The sequence below is a fragment of the Channa argus genome, chromosome 10 (assembly GCF_033026475.1).
Source record: "Channa argus isolate prfri chromosome 10, Channa argus male v1.0, whole genome shotgun sequence".
NCBI lineage: Eukaryota > Metazoa > Chordata > Actinopteri > Anabantiformes > Channidae > Channa > Channa argus.
In genome coordinates this window covers 17321649-17337661 of record NC_090206.1, presented here as the reverse complement: position 1 = coordinate 17337661, position 16013 = coordinate 17321649, and the positions used below count along the sequence as shown (strand labels likewise).

The window sequence follows — 16013 nt, the reverse complement described above, 5'->3', positions numbered from 1 at the left end:
GGAGAGATGACGCGAGGAGGGCTCACTCTAACGCGGTTTGGAAACCAGCAACAGCGTCGCAAAGCGCGGAGGGCCAGAGCATCCACAATGCTTGGTTTTATATGATATACCGCCACATGTCATGCATTAAAAACATTATTGCAACATTTTTATGGGAATTTTGCGGCTTCTTCACTGTCTTAACCATAAAAAACGAATCATTGAGCAATTATTCCAATTATTATTTATTATTTCATGGTCAATTAAAAGTATAAATATACCCAAAGTAGCCAAAGTATGTTATTGGATTAAAATTATTGCTACTTTCATATGTATTTTCATTGTATTGCAGCTACTTGCTAAGTGTGCCATTTATCCGTGAGGATTGAATCATCTTTTTAATACACGATCTAAGCCAAGGAAATGGGGGGTGGGGGGTGGGGGGGTTGCAATTAGCAATGCCAGACAAGAGCGCCCCTAGTGTTTATGAGGCCGTTATTGCATGCTAATAACTACAAAGATGAGTCACAAGGTCTGATTAGTTTTGAGAGCCAATTAATAAAGTAATCAGGAGACTGAAACAATAAGGTTCAGTTAAACAACAAAAATGCATATTTGTGATATAAATATTTTACAACAGGCTTATGAAATTTAAACATTTCAGAATAAAATAATCCTGACTTTGAAGAAACACATAATACAGGTAATTAAGAAACTTTTTGTTATTGAGAAAGCAGACACAAATTGAAACCTTACCAGATTTAATGTGCTAAAGAATCAGCAAAGCTGGAGATCAGAGAAAACGGTCTTCTCCCAATAAGAGAATAACAGAATTTCTCAGGTCTTTATGCTCTTTGTCTTGGCATGAACACTGCTTCCTCTGTCCTGGTCTGTCTCACATGCTTTAGCTGCAGGGCCTCTCATCTATTTTACATGATAAACAGGAAGTAGTACTGCATGTAGGGTTCAGTTGCAATGAACTGGATATTGTATTATTTAACAATTAAAGCACAAATAATGAAATTTCACTGTATAATTCATTCAGTCACCCAACATCTATTAACATTGTTAATGCATTTACACTTTAAAGCAACAAAGATTCACAAACTGTTAGAAAAAGGTTAGTCTTTAGCTTTTTCTTTCATGTTAATTTTTACCCCTCCCAGAGTAAAATCACATTGTGTAAATATGGTCAGAAACACTATACTGTAACAAATGGAGTCATGGTAACACATCAATAAGTGGTCCCTGGTTCACCACAGCTTGGTGTATCTTAGCAACAACTCCAGGATTAGGCAGGAGTGCTGCAGCCTGGGCCAGTTGGGGCAGCAGTGTGTAGGTGGAAGTGCGCAGGTACTGGAAGAGCTCCTGGAAGCCCTGTAGATACGCGCAAACCTGAGGTGGGACACCCAAGGACTGTCCCAGTCTCCTTAACATGTGCCTGTTGTCAGCGGAGTCAAGAAGCAGGGACAAGTCCTGGACTAAGTCATAGTTGAGCATTTCAATACTCTGACCTGCAGAAAATGAGTAAAGTTAAAGCACAATTCGACAACCTTAGAAATGACTGCTCAGAAGCCTCTGGCTACCATCCATGAGTATCATGTGGGGCACAGGTTCAAGGGAAACTTACCTTGAGCCATCTCCCAAATTGTCTTCAGTTTTTGCTCCATCTGGTATTGACACAAAATAGTTTAAAACAAAGTTGCTACTTGTGAAATGATAGGAAATTATAATAATAATCACGTACATTATTTATCAAGTACAATACCAAATATGTTCCAGTTACAACATTTAAATTATAAACTTCTCTGCTTAATATAATTCAAAACTGAGCAAATTAAAAACTGAATTTTGTGCTGTCTGTATTAATCAACGAGTGTCAAAATAATACGTGCTCCATAACAAGGAGATTAACTCAAAACTAACAATTGGAAAGCAGAATTGTGAAAAGTTTACAGAAACTCCAACAGCGTCTCAAAGTCTTAAATTCGTTCTGTGACGTCAGCTTGTCATTATGCTGTTTCCGATTTACATGTCTTAATCTTGAGTGTATCAGACTTTTTTTCACATGTAATCATTCATTGCTTTAGTTACCACAAATTCCAATTACACTGGAGAGATAGCAAAATCCCAGCAGTGTACACGTCAAAAGCAGACCTGCATGTGGGTAACTGTGATGGGTTCGTAATGAGTAAAGTGACCATGTTATTTCAGTATGATAAATGCAAAGCTTTATTGCATTTTGAAAAAAACTGTGAAAAACAAATTCTCTAGCAGGAAGTATTAGGTTTAATTTAAAGTACAGTTACCTTGATCTAGTCATGAATCTAATAGTAGGGTATATTAGACCACTACATACCTCTTCTGTCGCTTTGCACTTGCTTTGCTGATCTTCCTGTATGCTGTTTTCCTTATTCTGACTGGAAGGCTTGATATTTGTGGTTACATTAATCACAATAGAAGTAGGATGCACCTCATTGCCATGGCTCGATGAGTTTAGGCCTCTGGATTGAGATTATAGAGGTGGAGAATATGTTTAAATAATCACCTAAGGATTGATTCAATGTGAATGCCTAAACATGCAGTATGTAGCATTTGTACAGCACCTAAGGGGACCATCCACTGAGAAAGGTCTCTTTAAATCCGCGTCTGGTGTCTCTGTGTGGCTGGACAGAGGTGTGTACTGAAGATCAGCTGTAGGCGATAGCCCCTCAGGCCCAGGACAGTATTCAGGAACCTGCTCTGAACATTGCAAGAAGTCTATATTATCCATATTTAGTCGAACAAGCAACAAATAGATAGGCAGAAGCAGTAGAAGCATTAATCGTGATGTGTGTAACTCACTGAATCTCTCAACAGTCAGAAGGAAAGCCCAAAGAACCAGAAGAATGAGGAAAACAGAGGAAGCGGTTGCTGAACCAACCAGGACCAACGAGAAAGTAATTTCTTTTACTCCTTTATCAAACAGAAAATCAGACATATCAATTTTTAAAAGCATTGAAATAAACAAACAAAAATATCTTTTAATAAATCACCCATAGATACCCACTCTTCTCTTCAGGTTGTTTGAATCTTTCCATGGGCAAAGTGACGGTTCTCTCTGCCAGAGAACAAGTCATAACTTGTAATGTGTCCAGTAATTTAAACAATTTATATAGTTTTTTTAATACTGTATTGTCATTTAAAGTTTTATTTCTGTAAGTTACCTGCTCTGGGGCTATGAGCCTTTAAAAGCAAACACTCTTTATGGACTGTGTCATAGCTGTTACAAGGCACACAGGGCAGCTCCACTTCCCCTGTCATGCTTCTGAGTTCATAATATCTGTACACACATCCCCGTTCATTACTTAACACAATAACAAATACTTGTCTTTATCGGATGAAAAATGTGTATCTATCTAAAGTAGGTGTAACTCACCCTGGGAGGCACTGTCCACACAGGGCATCACTGTTGGCTAAGCATGTTCTCTTTTTCAGGCGGTTCAGCAGGCTGCACTTCGTGCATCTTCTGCAGGGAGCCACGCCTGTATCGGAGCTGAAGTGCCCTTCTTCACACAGCATACAGACCCCTTTTCCACCATCTCCAAAGCCACAATCCTAAGGAAGATGTACAGCTTAGACTTGGAGCCCCGTTGCAGAAAACTAAAAGGTAAAACCAATGGTTTGATGAGTTATATGAGTTACCTCTGAGAGCTGTTCTCCAGGTCCACATACAGGACATGCAACACAGGTGCCATTAGGATGTAAAAACTCTGTCTGATCACAGGTGTGGTCAGATTGCACTAGCACACACCAAAGCTGAGGATATGGACAAAAAAATCAGTTGGCTAAATGGCAGTAATTTAATTTAAATTGTTTTAAAATGACCTTGAATTGATCATCTCTGGTGTCATGAAATAAAAAGAAAAAGAAAACACACTGCTGCTGGAGTAATGTTACAGCGTTTCGAGATTATGTTTAGTTTTGTTTTGTTTAGTCAGTATATCATATTTTGTAAACAGGTGTCAAATACATAAGTATAGAGAAGAAAACTAGGAAATTAACAAATAAGTACTGCAACCAGGCAGTACAGTATACGTAAAATTATGTCTCTCAGTATTTAATTTAGGCTACAGTACATACAGACTAAAATCTGTAAAAGGAAACTACAGGTCACACCTACCATAAGCAGGGCAGCATAGTGACAACCGTCCATCAGCAAAATGTCCCTTCTCCAAGAAGTACCAACCTCCATGCTACGCAGAAACCGAATTGTTGTATGTATTCTTGTTTGAGTGCAATTTAAATTTTGATCCCTATATCTGTCAAACTGTACTCACATACATACAGCAGTCCACATGCTACACATATAAACCCAGCTTCCACTAGTGGCAATGTGGCTTATCTCCCTTCAAGCTGCTCTGCATTCAGCAGAGGTAAAGTGGTGGGAAAAATCTTTGGGAAACCCCTTCATTGTACATCACTTGTGATGTAGGAGAGGTTCCTAACCAGACTATGAACCAATGGGCCAATGAATAAGAGACTTTCAGGTCCCCCACCTGGGCTCCTCACGTCACATGTGGTCTTCTCGTATTTCCTCTGGGGAACCCGTTTGATTTGGCTCTGTCGTCTGAGATTTGGGGGGGGGGGGAGGTGGACGAGTGAAGGGAAATAAAATGCATGAATGAGACCCTTGTTAAGGATTTCATTTCTTATAAAGAGACTTTGTGTGTGTGTGTGTGTGTGTGTGTGTGTGTGTTTGTGTGTTTGTGTGTGTGTGTTTGCAGACTGAAATAGGATCTTTAATACACCCACCAGAGTCTAAAATGGTACAGCTGCAATATACTGTCTGTCCACCTTGTGGAAGTATGGAGCCATAAAGTTGACAAAAAACACCACATCCCTCACATCATTACTGGCAGGATATTAAGGGTATAAAAAGGTGTAGTCAGATGCCTACATTGGTTGTGTAGATTGCTAAGGCTCAAAGGAAGCCTGCACTGTGGACTCATATTCAGGACTGTGTGCCCGAAAACAAAACAGACATCACATGTCACAAGAAAAAAGGAAATTAGATGTGTTTGAGCAGTAATCATTTGAGGATATTTGTAAAACGCAAGAGGAGTGCTAGAATATTGCTTTGAATATTTACAGGGGTGGCAACATACAAATACACAGACACAAACACACATGTTGTCTGAATAAAGCCACAGACATATTTAACCAGTTGTCATAAACCATCATTTCTCAGAGGCATTTATCTCTGTGTAGAACGAAAGCTTGGACAACAGCCCTAAATATAAAGCTTGTTACGTAGTGGTGCACATGTGTCATCATCAAACAAGGGTGTGCCCAGTCAGACTATTTCACAACTTCCTTCAGTCTTTTTTTAACCTTTACAACTTGTTAGGATAATTACTTATGTTAAAGCTGAGCCACTAAAACTCCAACATTTACACCAGGTGCATTGAAGTAGAGCACAATGAATTTGAAAACGCATTGCACTTATTGGATTCTTGAGTATAACAGATTCATGCGGATTCATGAAGTCATAGTTTTGTTACCGTGCTTATTAGTTATGTTTATTGCGAGTTGTTAATGAGTAACTCGGGGGAACTAAAGAGAGAGGGCGTCTTTAAATAGTGAAATAAATTGACGACTGCCAGCAGACTCAGCCAGCTGCTCCAGAACTGACACCGACTGCTTAATTTCTTTCAAAATAATTTAGATATTAGATTTTACCCTTGTCGCCAGATGACTATGGTAAGTCTCAGTTACATGTTTAGCAGTGTAAATGTGAGTTAATCATTGTGATGCTTCCTTAAGCTGGTTCAAATGAAAACATTTGAGATAACAAATGTTCAAATGAAAACATTTGAACATTTGTTATCTCGTGACAGTTCAGAAGATGAGCACCTGAGTGGCATAGGAAGCAGAAGAAACGTTTTTGTTGGCTGTCATGTCTCGAACCATCTGCCTGTGTATACTGTTATCAGTGTTCCTGCCAGGTAGGGTTTTCAGACTAGTCATTGTTCTAATGTCTTTTTAACATGTTTACATTATTTATCTGATATTGCTTTAAACCTCCTTAAATAAACGTAGCTTATATTTTCATCTTTGTATTTTCTACCTGTGGACAATTTCAGTTGCCTCTGTCAGTACCAGCCTGTGGGGTAAGAAGGTGCAGCTTAATGGTTATCCATGTATGTGGCAGCTCCAGCCACATGCTTTGGTACCAGCTCTTGAGGAGCTGACTGTGTGCATATTAATACGCTGCCACTTGGCAACACAGTGGACAGGGTTTGACTACAAAGCTCCAGGAAGTAGTAACATAGAGCTGGGACTTGGTGGAACAAGTGCACAGCTGACAGTTTGGATGTTTGGAGAACAATGGCACTTAGAGAAAGGCCTGAATCTGACTGAATGGTACTCTGTCTGTCTAACCTGGTCGAGTCGAGCTGGAAGGTTGAAGCTCTACATCAATGGAAGCTCTCAGCATGAGTTTCCTGTGAATCCCACCAAGAACCAAAAACTGGCACCAAATGGCACTCTCACTCTGGGGGTGTCTCATTATGTAGACGCCAATGGGGAAGTGCAGCAAATGGATGGGAATAACCTGATCGGTGAGATCGGTCTGTTCAGGGTATGGTCTAAAGAATGGAGCAGTGAGAAGCTGTCGATGCAGAGCTGTGCAGATGGAGATGTGGTGAACTGGGACCAGCGGCAGTGGAAATACGCCTGCGCTCCTAAGACTGACAACAGCCTTCACTGTGGTAAATATGGTATTATTTCATTCTCATGCATTTCATGGCTGTCCACTTTGAGCTGTCTTCCTTTAAAAAAAAATTTCACCCGAAACAGTACAATGTTCAGAGTGGAATGCCTGGGCAGACAATTTGTATGTCATAAACTGGGTCTAACATGTTTCAGTTATACAGGTTACAAATAATAACTTTGTTGCTTAATTTTAGCATGGTCATACTACAACATCAAAATGTGGATATTCATAGTCCACTCTACAAAGCCTGGAAACTGTTCCCTGTCACTGGAGACAGTCACAAGAAACTGGGTATGAAGATTCAGCTGAATCTGTCACTATATATGGTCATATATGTCAAGATTTGTCTTTCCAAATAAACTAACATAGATGTTTGTCTCTTAACAGTTGAGGAGTATTTTCCATCCCAACATTTCTGTCCACGACATCTTTGTGTCGTCCCCAAGGTAACGCTGTTGTTAGAAAAACACACCTCTGAGCTTGTAGTGATGGGGGAGGCAATCCTTACCACGAGTAAATGTCTTTGTATTATTATTATTATTATTATTATTATTATTATATTTTTTATTATTATATGTACTGTTACTGTTACATTACTGATAGTTAAAAGAATTATTTTATCTTTCTTAACTCTACCCTTGTCACCTGGTTTCTCATTGAGTTGCAATAGATGTGGGATTGATTCTTCATAAGGCTGAATGTACGCTGATCAACACGACATTCCTTGACAACAGTGCTGTCTGTAATTTCTGTTATCTGTGTTCCCTTATAGCCATATCTGCCATGTGGTTAATAATTCTGCTGCTCTACGTGCGCAACAGCCTCAGGTAAAGCACTCTTAAGAATATCGACTCATATTGACTTTCCATGGACAGAAGCAGCAATATCCTCAAAAACAACCTCATTAGAGAGCAGACTGGATTTATTTTTCTTTTAAGACTGAGAGAATGTTATCTTCTGCAAAAAACATCTTCCATGACGTGTGTAAGCAGTGAGTTCAGTTATGAGGCAGAGTGGTTAAGAACAATAGCATAATAATAATAAAAATATTAATAATAATAATCATACACCTATTGACTGAAGACATGAAAACCTTGTTCTTTTTCAGGGATCAACAACATTGTCAAATTACACATGTGATAAGTGGTAAGATAAATTCAAGACCTATAAAAAGCTTTGTAATATTAAAGAGGTTGAAAGAACTCCACTGTATGGGGGCTGCTGTATAGTTTATGTAATTGTGTAAACTTGTGTTTTATTTTCAGTTTCAGCTGTGAAGTCCATGTAAATGTGAATCCTGCTGCTAATGTAAAAGCGGTTCAGACAGACATCACGGCATTGCTCAGTTTGACTTTCTCGTTTGACTTCCTCAACCTGACAGCTGAGCCTGATAGCATCAACATATCCCCTGTTGGTGGGTACAGAGTGTGCAGCACACCTCAGTCCCCTCACAAACACATGCATTCAGTGGATAATTGCATCAATAAAGGGATGAATCAAACATAGAATAATTCGTGATTGTATTTATATTATTATCATTATGAAAAAATGTGCTTATGGCACACATTAAGTTTTTTACACATCTTAACAGTATTTGCATGCATTTATATTGCAGTTAAGCAATATAAGCAGTTTTATTTTATAGACACATAGAAGACTGTTTGTTAGTCAGTTAAAGCGTGGTTAGTTCTTTTACAAAGCATGTTTGCAAGTAGCTGAATTAAAGTGATGTTGGTTTATTCGCAGCTGTAGAAGTACATTGAAGACAAAAAGACATTTTCGGATTTTCAATCCCACATTCTGTTATTTTATCATTTATATTGTTCTTATTATCTTGATCAAAAATTTGTCTTTTGTTTTTGTCTCTTTCAGAGTTGCCCTTTGTAGCGACAGACCCATCAACCACTGTCAGCACTGGTGAGCGTGTAAGAAATAAAAAACACGACTGTGCATGGTAACGGTGCTTTTCAGGATTATAGAGTCATGAAGCCTGGTTCATCTGTAATAGGAATGATTCTTGACCATGTGCAACCGCATACTCGAGATGACCTGTTTGTGCTAATACATTTGGTGGTGTTCTTGTAAATTATTTATTTTATAGAAACAGGTTCAACCCAAAGTCTGCCAGCTCAACCCGAATCAACAACACAGGGGCCTTTAGATCTCAACCAAACTGCCGGTCCGTTCACTAAACAACCTTCATTCACATTTTCACTGTCCCACCAGACAGAATGACTTACAATAAGTAAAATAACACAAGAACACTAAACACTTTATGTGGTAAAAGAAAAGAGTAAACGATAAGATCATAAGATTAACTGCTGAGCTATGGTGGTTTGAAATAAGATTGCTTTTCACAAGAGATAAGTCAAAACTTGAACTTCTGTCATATAATTCTTCCACAACTGAAACCCTGACGAGGGAATTATCTTTAAAACTTAACCACATTTTTTGTTCTTCTTTAAAATTCTACACAACTGGAAAATCAGTATTGTCACTGTGTTATTATAAGAGCAAAATCCACAGATGATCTGTCTTTTCATGCCTGCAGATAAACCAGATACTTTCTTTAGAGTTAATCTCACCTTAAGAATGTCAGGCACACCCTCAAACCCAAAGGATGTTATTGAGAAATGGGTAAGAAACTTGCACTACTGCATGTAAAGTCTCAACTTTTCTACCAAAATGTCTTTAAACTCAATTGTTCTCTGCTGGCAAAAGGTGAAAAAAGCACTGGAGATCAATGGCACCATGGTTGTATTGAATCTTATCACAACAGAGAATGTTGGCAGGTGGGTCACAGAGAAGTTTCTTATACAATAATTTCACCTCTAGCATCTTGTTTTTAATATTTATTGTTGAAATTATCTAAATGACTTATAATTGGTCTGTAATACTGCATAGGACCATGGAGCAGAATACTGAAGTGGCAGTGAGTATGCACTTCTTACCTGCAAAGACAACAAATTCAAATATGAAAGTGCCAGTCATTTTCAGTTTAGATCATACCAAGCCATTTGTATAATGATATTTAAAATGCTATCTGTATTTCTTTTTCTCCTAGACGTCCCGTTGCCAACAAAAACAGCAGGTTACAAAAAAAATGTAAAGAAAAACTAATTGTGCTGCTGTGTGTTATTGAACTATAACACAGCCTAATCAGTATTGATTTAGAATTCAATGTAATTAAGTAATATAACTGTTCTAACAAATGTTCTTCTTTATTAACAGATATTATTGTGCCTTCCATGTTCAGGAATACAGCATTAACAGTGTTGCAGAAGTTAAAACTTACATCAATGATGCCTTGACATCAAAGTATGTAAATGGCTCCATTACTATTAAAGCTACAGCTAAAATTGAGCAAATAGGTAATTTGGATTTCTATAATAATCTAATAAACATATAAATATGGGGGAAGTTATGGAATACAACTTGGCAGCATTTAGTATATATGCGCATTCTTTTTCAGAACCAGAAAACTGTTTGGAAGAAATTACTTCAACAATCTATGGAATTTATATTTGGCCTGAAACATTTCCACAAGTCAAACAAGAAATGGGCTGCGACAAACCGCATTCGGGAAGAGCTTTCAGGCTTTGGTAAGACATCACCCACTTCCCCTTTACTCTTTAATATTTGACCAATAAACTACCTAGATGTTTCCCGGGATTATTCTGAACTAAAGATGAGCTAAATAAATTATGTTAGAGATTAGAACATCTTGTCATGTTGCAAAAAAAAGATATGCTGTTTTATTGTCATATTTTAATAATAAAGTATATATTTGTTTATAATTTAGGCAGGCTATAATAATATTCAGGAGCATAGATGGCTGAAAGTTATCTGAACCAATATTTATTGTGATGATTAAGTATGGGGGAAAGTGTTTTATTTTATTTCTTTTTTTATGCCGCTCTATTGACTGTACTTGAGCAGATCCTGTTCATCTTTGTCAGAACAATCTGTTTCCACAGAGACAGCTCTGCCAAATTTGATATTAATATTACACAACGAGCAATGACTGAGTAATAAGGGAAATCAGTTTTATGGTCCTTCAGTAAAATACCGAGTGAATGCTTATTAAATGGATTATCAGAAGTAGACATGGGGTTTTTATTTTTTATAACCCTTTGTTGGAGACTGCTGATCTTATGAGCTGGGGAAATAAGGTACATATTCAAATTTAAGCTATTAGAAACTTTTTCCTCTTGTTACATCTGTTCGCTGTGATTTTCTTCAGCAAGCTGGACATTGAAACTGACAGAGCCAGCTGGGCCAAGCCTGATATGACAGACTGCACTCCTCGTGTGACCATTTCAGACCTGGGCAACATTACTGTGACCACTGGTAAAGAATCAGTCACACATACAGCCCCGCTAATTCATAGTTAATATATATATTGTGTAAAATTTTGGTTGCAGGAGCAGGAACATTACAGATGTTTTTGATTTCTAGACAATGCGGCTAAGGTCGTGGACATAATTCAGGACCTTGTGGATGTTCAGTTAGGTAACAGTGCAGAGCTCTCTTCTTCTGAGCTGGATTCAGTGGTGGAGAAGCTTGGTGAGGTCATTGATGTCAGCTTTATCAACACGGATGTTGGTGGCAACATTGTCAATATTATATCCAACATACTGCTTTCAGAGACCAATGTCACACCAGTAGCTAATGTGTAAGTTAAAGGTAATTGGGATTAACAGGGTTAAATTTTGAAAATATAAATCTCTATATCTTATTTTCCTCTTTGTTTCCCTTTTGTTCTTGGCAAAAGTGTCTTAAATCTCACAGACAGAATGGGGGACACTATGGACTTCCAAAGTGAATCTGTGAGTCTAACAGCACCATCATTGGCACTTTCCATAATCAATGTGGATCCAAATGGATTCGCCGGCCTCACCTTTGGTGTGTCCTCCATCTCCTCTCTCCTGAACCCAAAGGTAAGATGCTAGGAATGTTTTGAGGGCAGCACATTTTACCAGTGAGCTGTTCAAGATGTCCACAGGCAACACAAATGGACCGTTGATGTTTTCTTAACTCAATAGTTGGTCCCACCAGACTGCTTAAGGACACTTTCTGTTGCCTTAATGTCCTTGAGTGACCGGGAAATTCAGGAAACAGTGTTAATAAACAGTTGCTGTGGCCTCAAGCTGTTACGGCACATTGAGCTTCAATGAGAAAGCAAAAAACTAAGATTGGTACTATGATCCGAAGTAAGCTGCTGAAATGTCCAGATTCTAGAAATATATTATTTATGTTTTACAGACTTTTGTAAATCAGAGCTTTGTGAATGATCCACTGCCAGAAACAGTTGCCACTATCTCTCTGCCGTCTGCACTCCACACCTTCTTCCCTTCTGGAGACGGAGAGACAACTCGGGTTCAGTTTCAGTTCTACGGAACACATGATCTTTTTCAGGTACTTCGTTTAAACTTTTCTTGTTCTTCTTTTCTTGTGTTCGTCATTGTTCTAGCTGTTTTCTATTTTACTCCCAAATCCTCCTGGAATGATGAAACGAAACTTATGTATTATGAAGCTAACAGCTATGACATTTACAACGAACACAGCGTATTGGGAAATAAGCACAATTGCTTAGTTAAAAGAGATGATGGATGGTATTTTCTATAAAAATTAAGACTTTTTACACTATTTGAATATTAAATAAAACTTTCTATTAGACAATATGCCCTTTCATATTTGACTAACCAGTGACCTTAATAAAACACCACTAAGTACTTTATGTGATTTATTGTCCTGCCTGTTAATGTGACAACTATTTAATTTTTAACAGGATCCCTGCACAAATAATTCAACACAGAGCAACTGGACATTAAATTCTTATATAATATCTGCCAGCATCAATAACAGCCATATCAGGAACCTGACAGATCGAGTGGTGGTGACCCTGAGACATCAAACACCCACGCAGGTGAGAAAGAACTCACCCAACACTTTTGGGTGAGAAAGATGTTTTTATTTCATTCTAAAACTTGTCTCACTTGCGTGTTTTCACAGCCAGGAGACAAGGTACAATGCAGGTTTTGGGATTTTCAGAAGAATGGTGAGTTGGTGATTGTTTATCATATTTTGTAAATGTACAGCTGGATTTAAATGACTCGTAGATTTCAGGAACCACTGAGATCCTAAAGATTAGTATTTTGCAGGAAGATGTTGAAAAGAAGTTTCATAAAATGTGATGTGTGTGTATGTGTGTGTGTGTCAGGGGGGCAGGGTGGTTGGAACAGCAGAGGTTGTAAAACCCGCAGTATTTCTTCTAATCAGACCAGCTGTCTCTGTGATCACCTCACACATTTTGCTGTGCTTCTGGTGAGTCGCTGGTCTGCTGGGGACTGTATATTTATATCATGGAGAATGGTCAAATTGAACAAACACAGGCTTTAAATTAGTACATATGCCATATTTTGTTTTAGGATGTATCCAGAGCCCCCATCAGTGAAGCTGACAGTCAGATTCTGACAGTGATCTCATACATCGGTTGTGGTATATCCTCCATCTTTCTGGGCATCACTCTACTCACCTACCTTGCTTTTGAGTAAGTTTATAAGACATTAAAAGGTTTGTATTGCAATGAACATTTTTGCTGCAATAGAAGAGGCTACAGAAAGACACTGAAGAATTGGAGGTTGTTTACAGTATCAGCTGCAAGGTTGCTTTATACTGTAGCAGTTTATGTTGTGCATTTTATTTAAAGGTCACATTTGCCAATATGCACAACCCTGATATCAGCATAAAATCCAGAGGTTTCTAGCAAGAATTCAGACTTTGAATTCATCATTCTGCCCCTTTCTCTGTCTTTGTTTTTCTCTTGTACATTTTAGTAAGTTGCGTCGGGATTACCCATCTAGGATACTTATCAACTTATCAGTCGCTCTACTGGGTCTGAGCATGATCTTTCTTCTTGACTCTTGGTTGTCATCCTTCTCCAACTATCATCTGTGCATTGCCACTGCTGCAACTCTGCACTACTTCCTGCTGGCCTCCTTCACATGGATGGGCCTGGAGGCTGTGCATATGTACTTTGCCCTGGTGAAAGTCTTCAACATCTATGTTTCTTTCTACACCCTCAAGTTCTGCGCTGTAGGATGGGGTAAGACAACACTTGAAATGGTCCTTACTAAAGAAGCAAATAGGTGGTTTTAGACTATTGTAGCTGATTCTGTTCAGGAGTGGAGTTTCACAAACTTTCAGTTTGTGACAGTTAGCTGCACATGGAGTTGTAACGCAGGAATTTCTCAGTAAAGTCAAGTTTCACAGAAAGAAAATATGTAATTTGGTACTAATTTTAGTGCTACCACCTTAGTAGATAGTGCTTGGGTCAGATCTAATCTGCCAGCTGGGGCCTTTCTGTCTGGGTTTCCTCCAGGTAATCTGGTTTTCTCCCACAGTCCAAAGACATGGATGTTAGGTCAATTAGTGATTCTTAATTGCCCATAGTTGTTAATGTGATGGTTGTCTGTCTGTGTTGGTTATCTGTGTGGCCCCTAAGGAGAAGTGGTTACAGTAAATGGGTGGATAGGTGATCATTTTAGGGAAATGGAAATGTCCTTGGGAAAATAAGGCTCCATTTACATTTGGAAATGTCCATATATGTTGAATGATGTCCGTTAATTATACATTTATGCATTTCTAACCACCATGCTCTCGTCTTACTGACTGGTTGTTTATTTTGTATTTTTGGAAGATTACACTTTTTATCACAGTGGGAGAATATATTTAGTTCACACTGATTTAAATGAGAAAAATCAACTACTTTTGTTTGTTTTTTCAGGTATTCCTCTGGTAATAGTCAGCCTGGTGCTGGCCATAAATAAAGATGCATATGGCACCAGTTTGCCTGAAGAGGATGTGATGGTGCTTCAGTCAACTGCCCAATTGTAAGGATGAGCACTGGGATAAAACCAGAAAGAGTTATTAATATCTTTTGATGCATCATGTCAAGTGTGATAAACAGGAGAGGAAAACATTTAGCTGTGCTTTAGACAAAAGAGGTAGTTGCTGGCATTTAGGATAAATCCCAGTGGAAATTACATAACAACCAAACGTCTTCCTTCCTCTAGCTGCTGGCTGCAGAATGACGTCTTCTTCTATGTGACGGTGGTGACATTTATTCTTCTGATCCTCCTGTGCAATGCCTCTGTGTTCATCATGGTACTGATCCAGATCCGACAGATGAAGGTCAATAAGCCGTCAGCCAAGAGCAGCAGCCCTCTGAATGACTTGAGGGCAGTGGCCAGCCTCACTGTCCTGTTGGGTCTGACGTGGTCAATTGGATTCTTTTCCTTTGGGTCAGGCAGAGTGGTGCTGTTGTACCTGTTCTCCATCTTTAACTCTTTACAGGGTAAATATGAACTGGAGTTGGTATTAAGCAGTTAATAGTTATGATGCAGAAAGTTATTTTTAACACGGAACAAAAACTATGTTTAATTTTATTTTTATTTGTATTTAGAAATGAAGACAGAAAATGACCTATGTTTGTTTATGTTTTCTTTTTTCATCCTAGGCTTCTTTGTGTTTTTCTTTCACTGCTTGATGAAGGAAAATGTAAGAAAGCAGTGGAGAGTTCACCTGTGCTGTGGCCGTTTCAAACTCAGTGATTACTCAGGTACCAATTGAAAATCAAAGCAATGCTTGTGGACAGTTGGTTGATGAGAGTATCTCCTCAATTGCTCTTTCTTGTGTTCTGTATTCAGACTGGAGTCGCTCTGTGACACTGGGCGACCGCTTCAAGAAGCAAAATCTTGTTAACTCTGACTCACTCGCTTCTGACGACACTTCTTCCATCAGGAAGGTGTCCAACTCTACAGCATCAAACCAGCACCACCAGGGGGCGTGAACAGACCTCTGTAGTTTAACCAACCAGCACACGTCTCCATTTCAAGGTCCATCGTGCACTTACAGACACAGAAGAACTGAAAATGAACAGCTCAGCCTAGAGTAAAGAAGTTTTTTCTTAAAAGTGCATTTTTTTGTGCAAAAAGCCCATATGTGACAGCTGCAAAACAATTTAAAATACAGTCCAATTCTAGAGTAAGTGCATTTTTGTGCAAGAATCCCATGTGGGACAGTTGCAAAACGTTTAAAATACAGTCCAAATCTAGAGTTTACACTGAAAGATTAATTCATATTCACAGAAATCAATTCAGAGCCTCTTCATCTCAGAAAAAAAAGAAAAAATATAGAATATATATGTTTTCTTGAAACGTTATTTTGACTGTTCCAGTATTATTTTTGTCTTTATTTGCAAAGTGATGTAAAA

General features: G+C 38.4%; 2 protein-coding genes across 3 annotated transcripts; one reads left to right on the top strand and one right to left on the bottom strand.

Annotated features, from left to right (window-relative positions):
* Window positions 1-1200: 1200 nt before the first annotated feature.
* On the bottom strand, window positions 1201-4213 carry LOC137134547 (tumor necrosis factor receptor superfamily member EDAR-like). Its single transcript, XM_067519470.1, has 10 exons — window positions 4142-4213; window positions 3664-3777; window positions 3398-3576; window positions 3186-3301; window positions 3029-3079; window positions 2824-2934; window positions 2586-2721; window positions 2339-2483; window positions 1610-1649; window positions 1201-1493 (listed from the first exon to the last, which is right to left on the bottom strand). Exons 1-10 carry the CDS (start codon window positions 4211-4213, stop codon window positions 1201-1203), a joined length of 1257 nt encoding a protein of 418 aa, XP_067375571.1.
* Window positions 4214-5447: 1234 nt separating this feature from the next.
* adgrg4a (adhesion G protein-coupled receptor G4a) lies at window positions 5448-16013 on the top strand. Of its 2 annotated transcripts, XM_067519604.1 has the most exons (29): window positions 5448-5721; window positions 5859-5966; window positions 6105-6731; window positions 6930-7027; window positions 7124-7182; window positions 7509-7563; window positions 7845-7882; window positions 8002-8150; window positions 8609-8653; window positions 8838-8915; window positions 9288-9373; window positions 9458-9528; window positions 9641-9668; window positions 9801-9841; window positions 9968-10107; window positions 10209-10338; window positions 10980-11086; window positions 11195-11411; window positions 11511-11676; window positions 12002-12154; window positions 12528-12665; window positions 12752-12797; window positions 12960-13063; window positions 13168-13289; window positions 13576-13844; window positions 14526-14631; window positions 14815-15095; window positions 15258-15359; window positions 15448-16013. In XM_067519604.1, exons 2-29 carry the CDS (start codon window positions 5918-5920, stop codon window positions 15588-15590), a joined length of 3648 nt encoding a protein of 1215 aa, XP_067375705.1. In that variant the 5' UTR covers window positions 5448-5721; window positions 5859-5917; the 3' UTR covers window positions 15591-16013. The 2 variants fall into 2 exon arrangements, with proteins under 2 accessions (XP_067375705.1, XP_067375708.1); XM_067519607.1 differs by lacking the exon at window positions 8838-8915.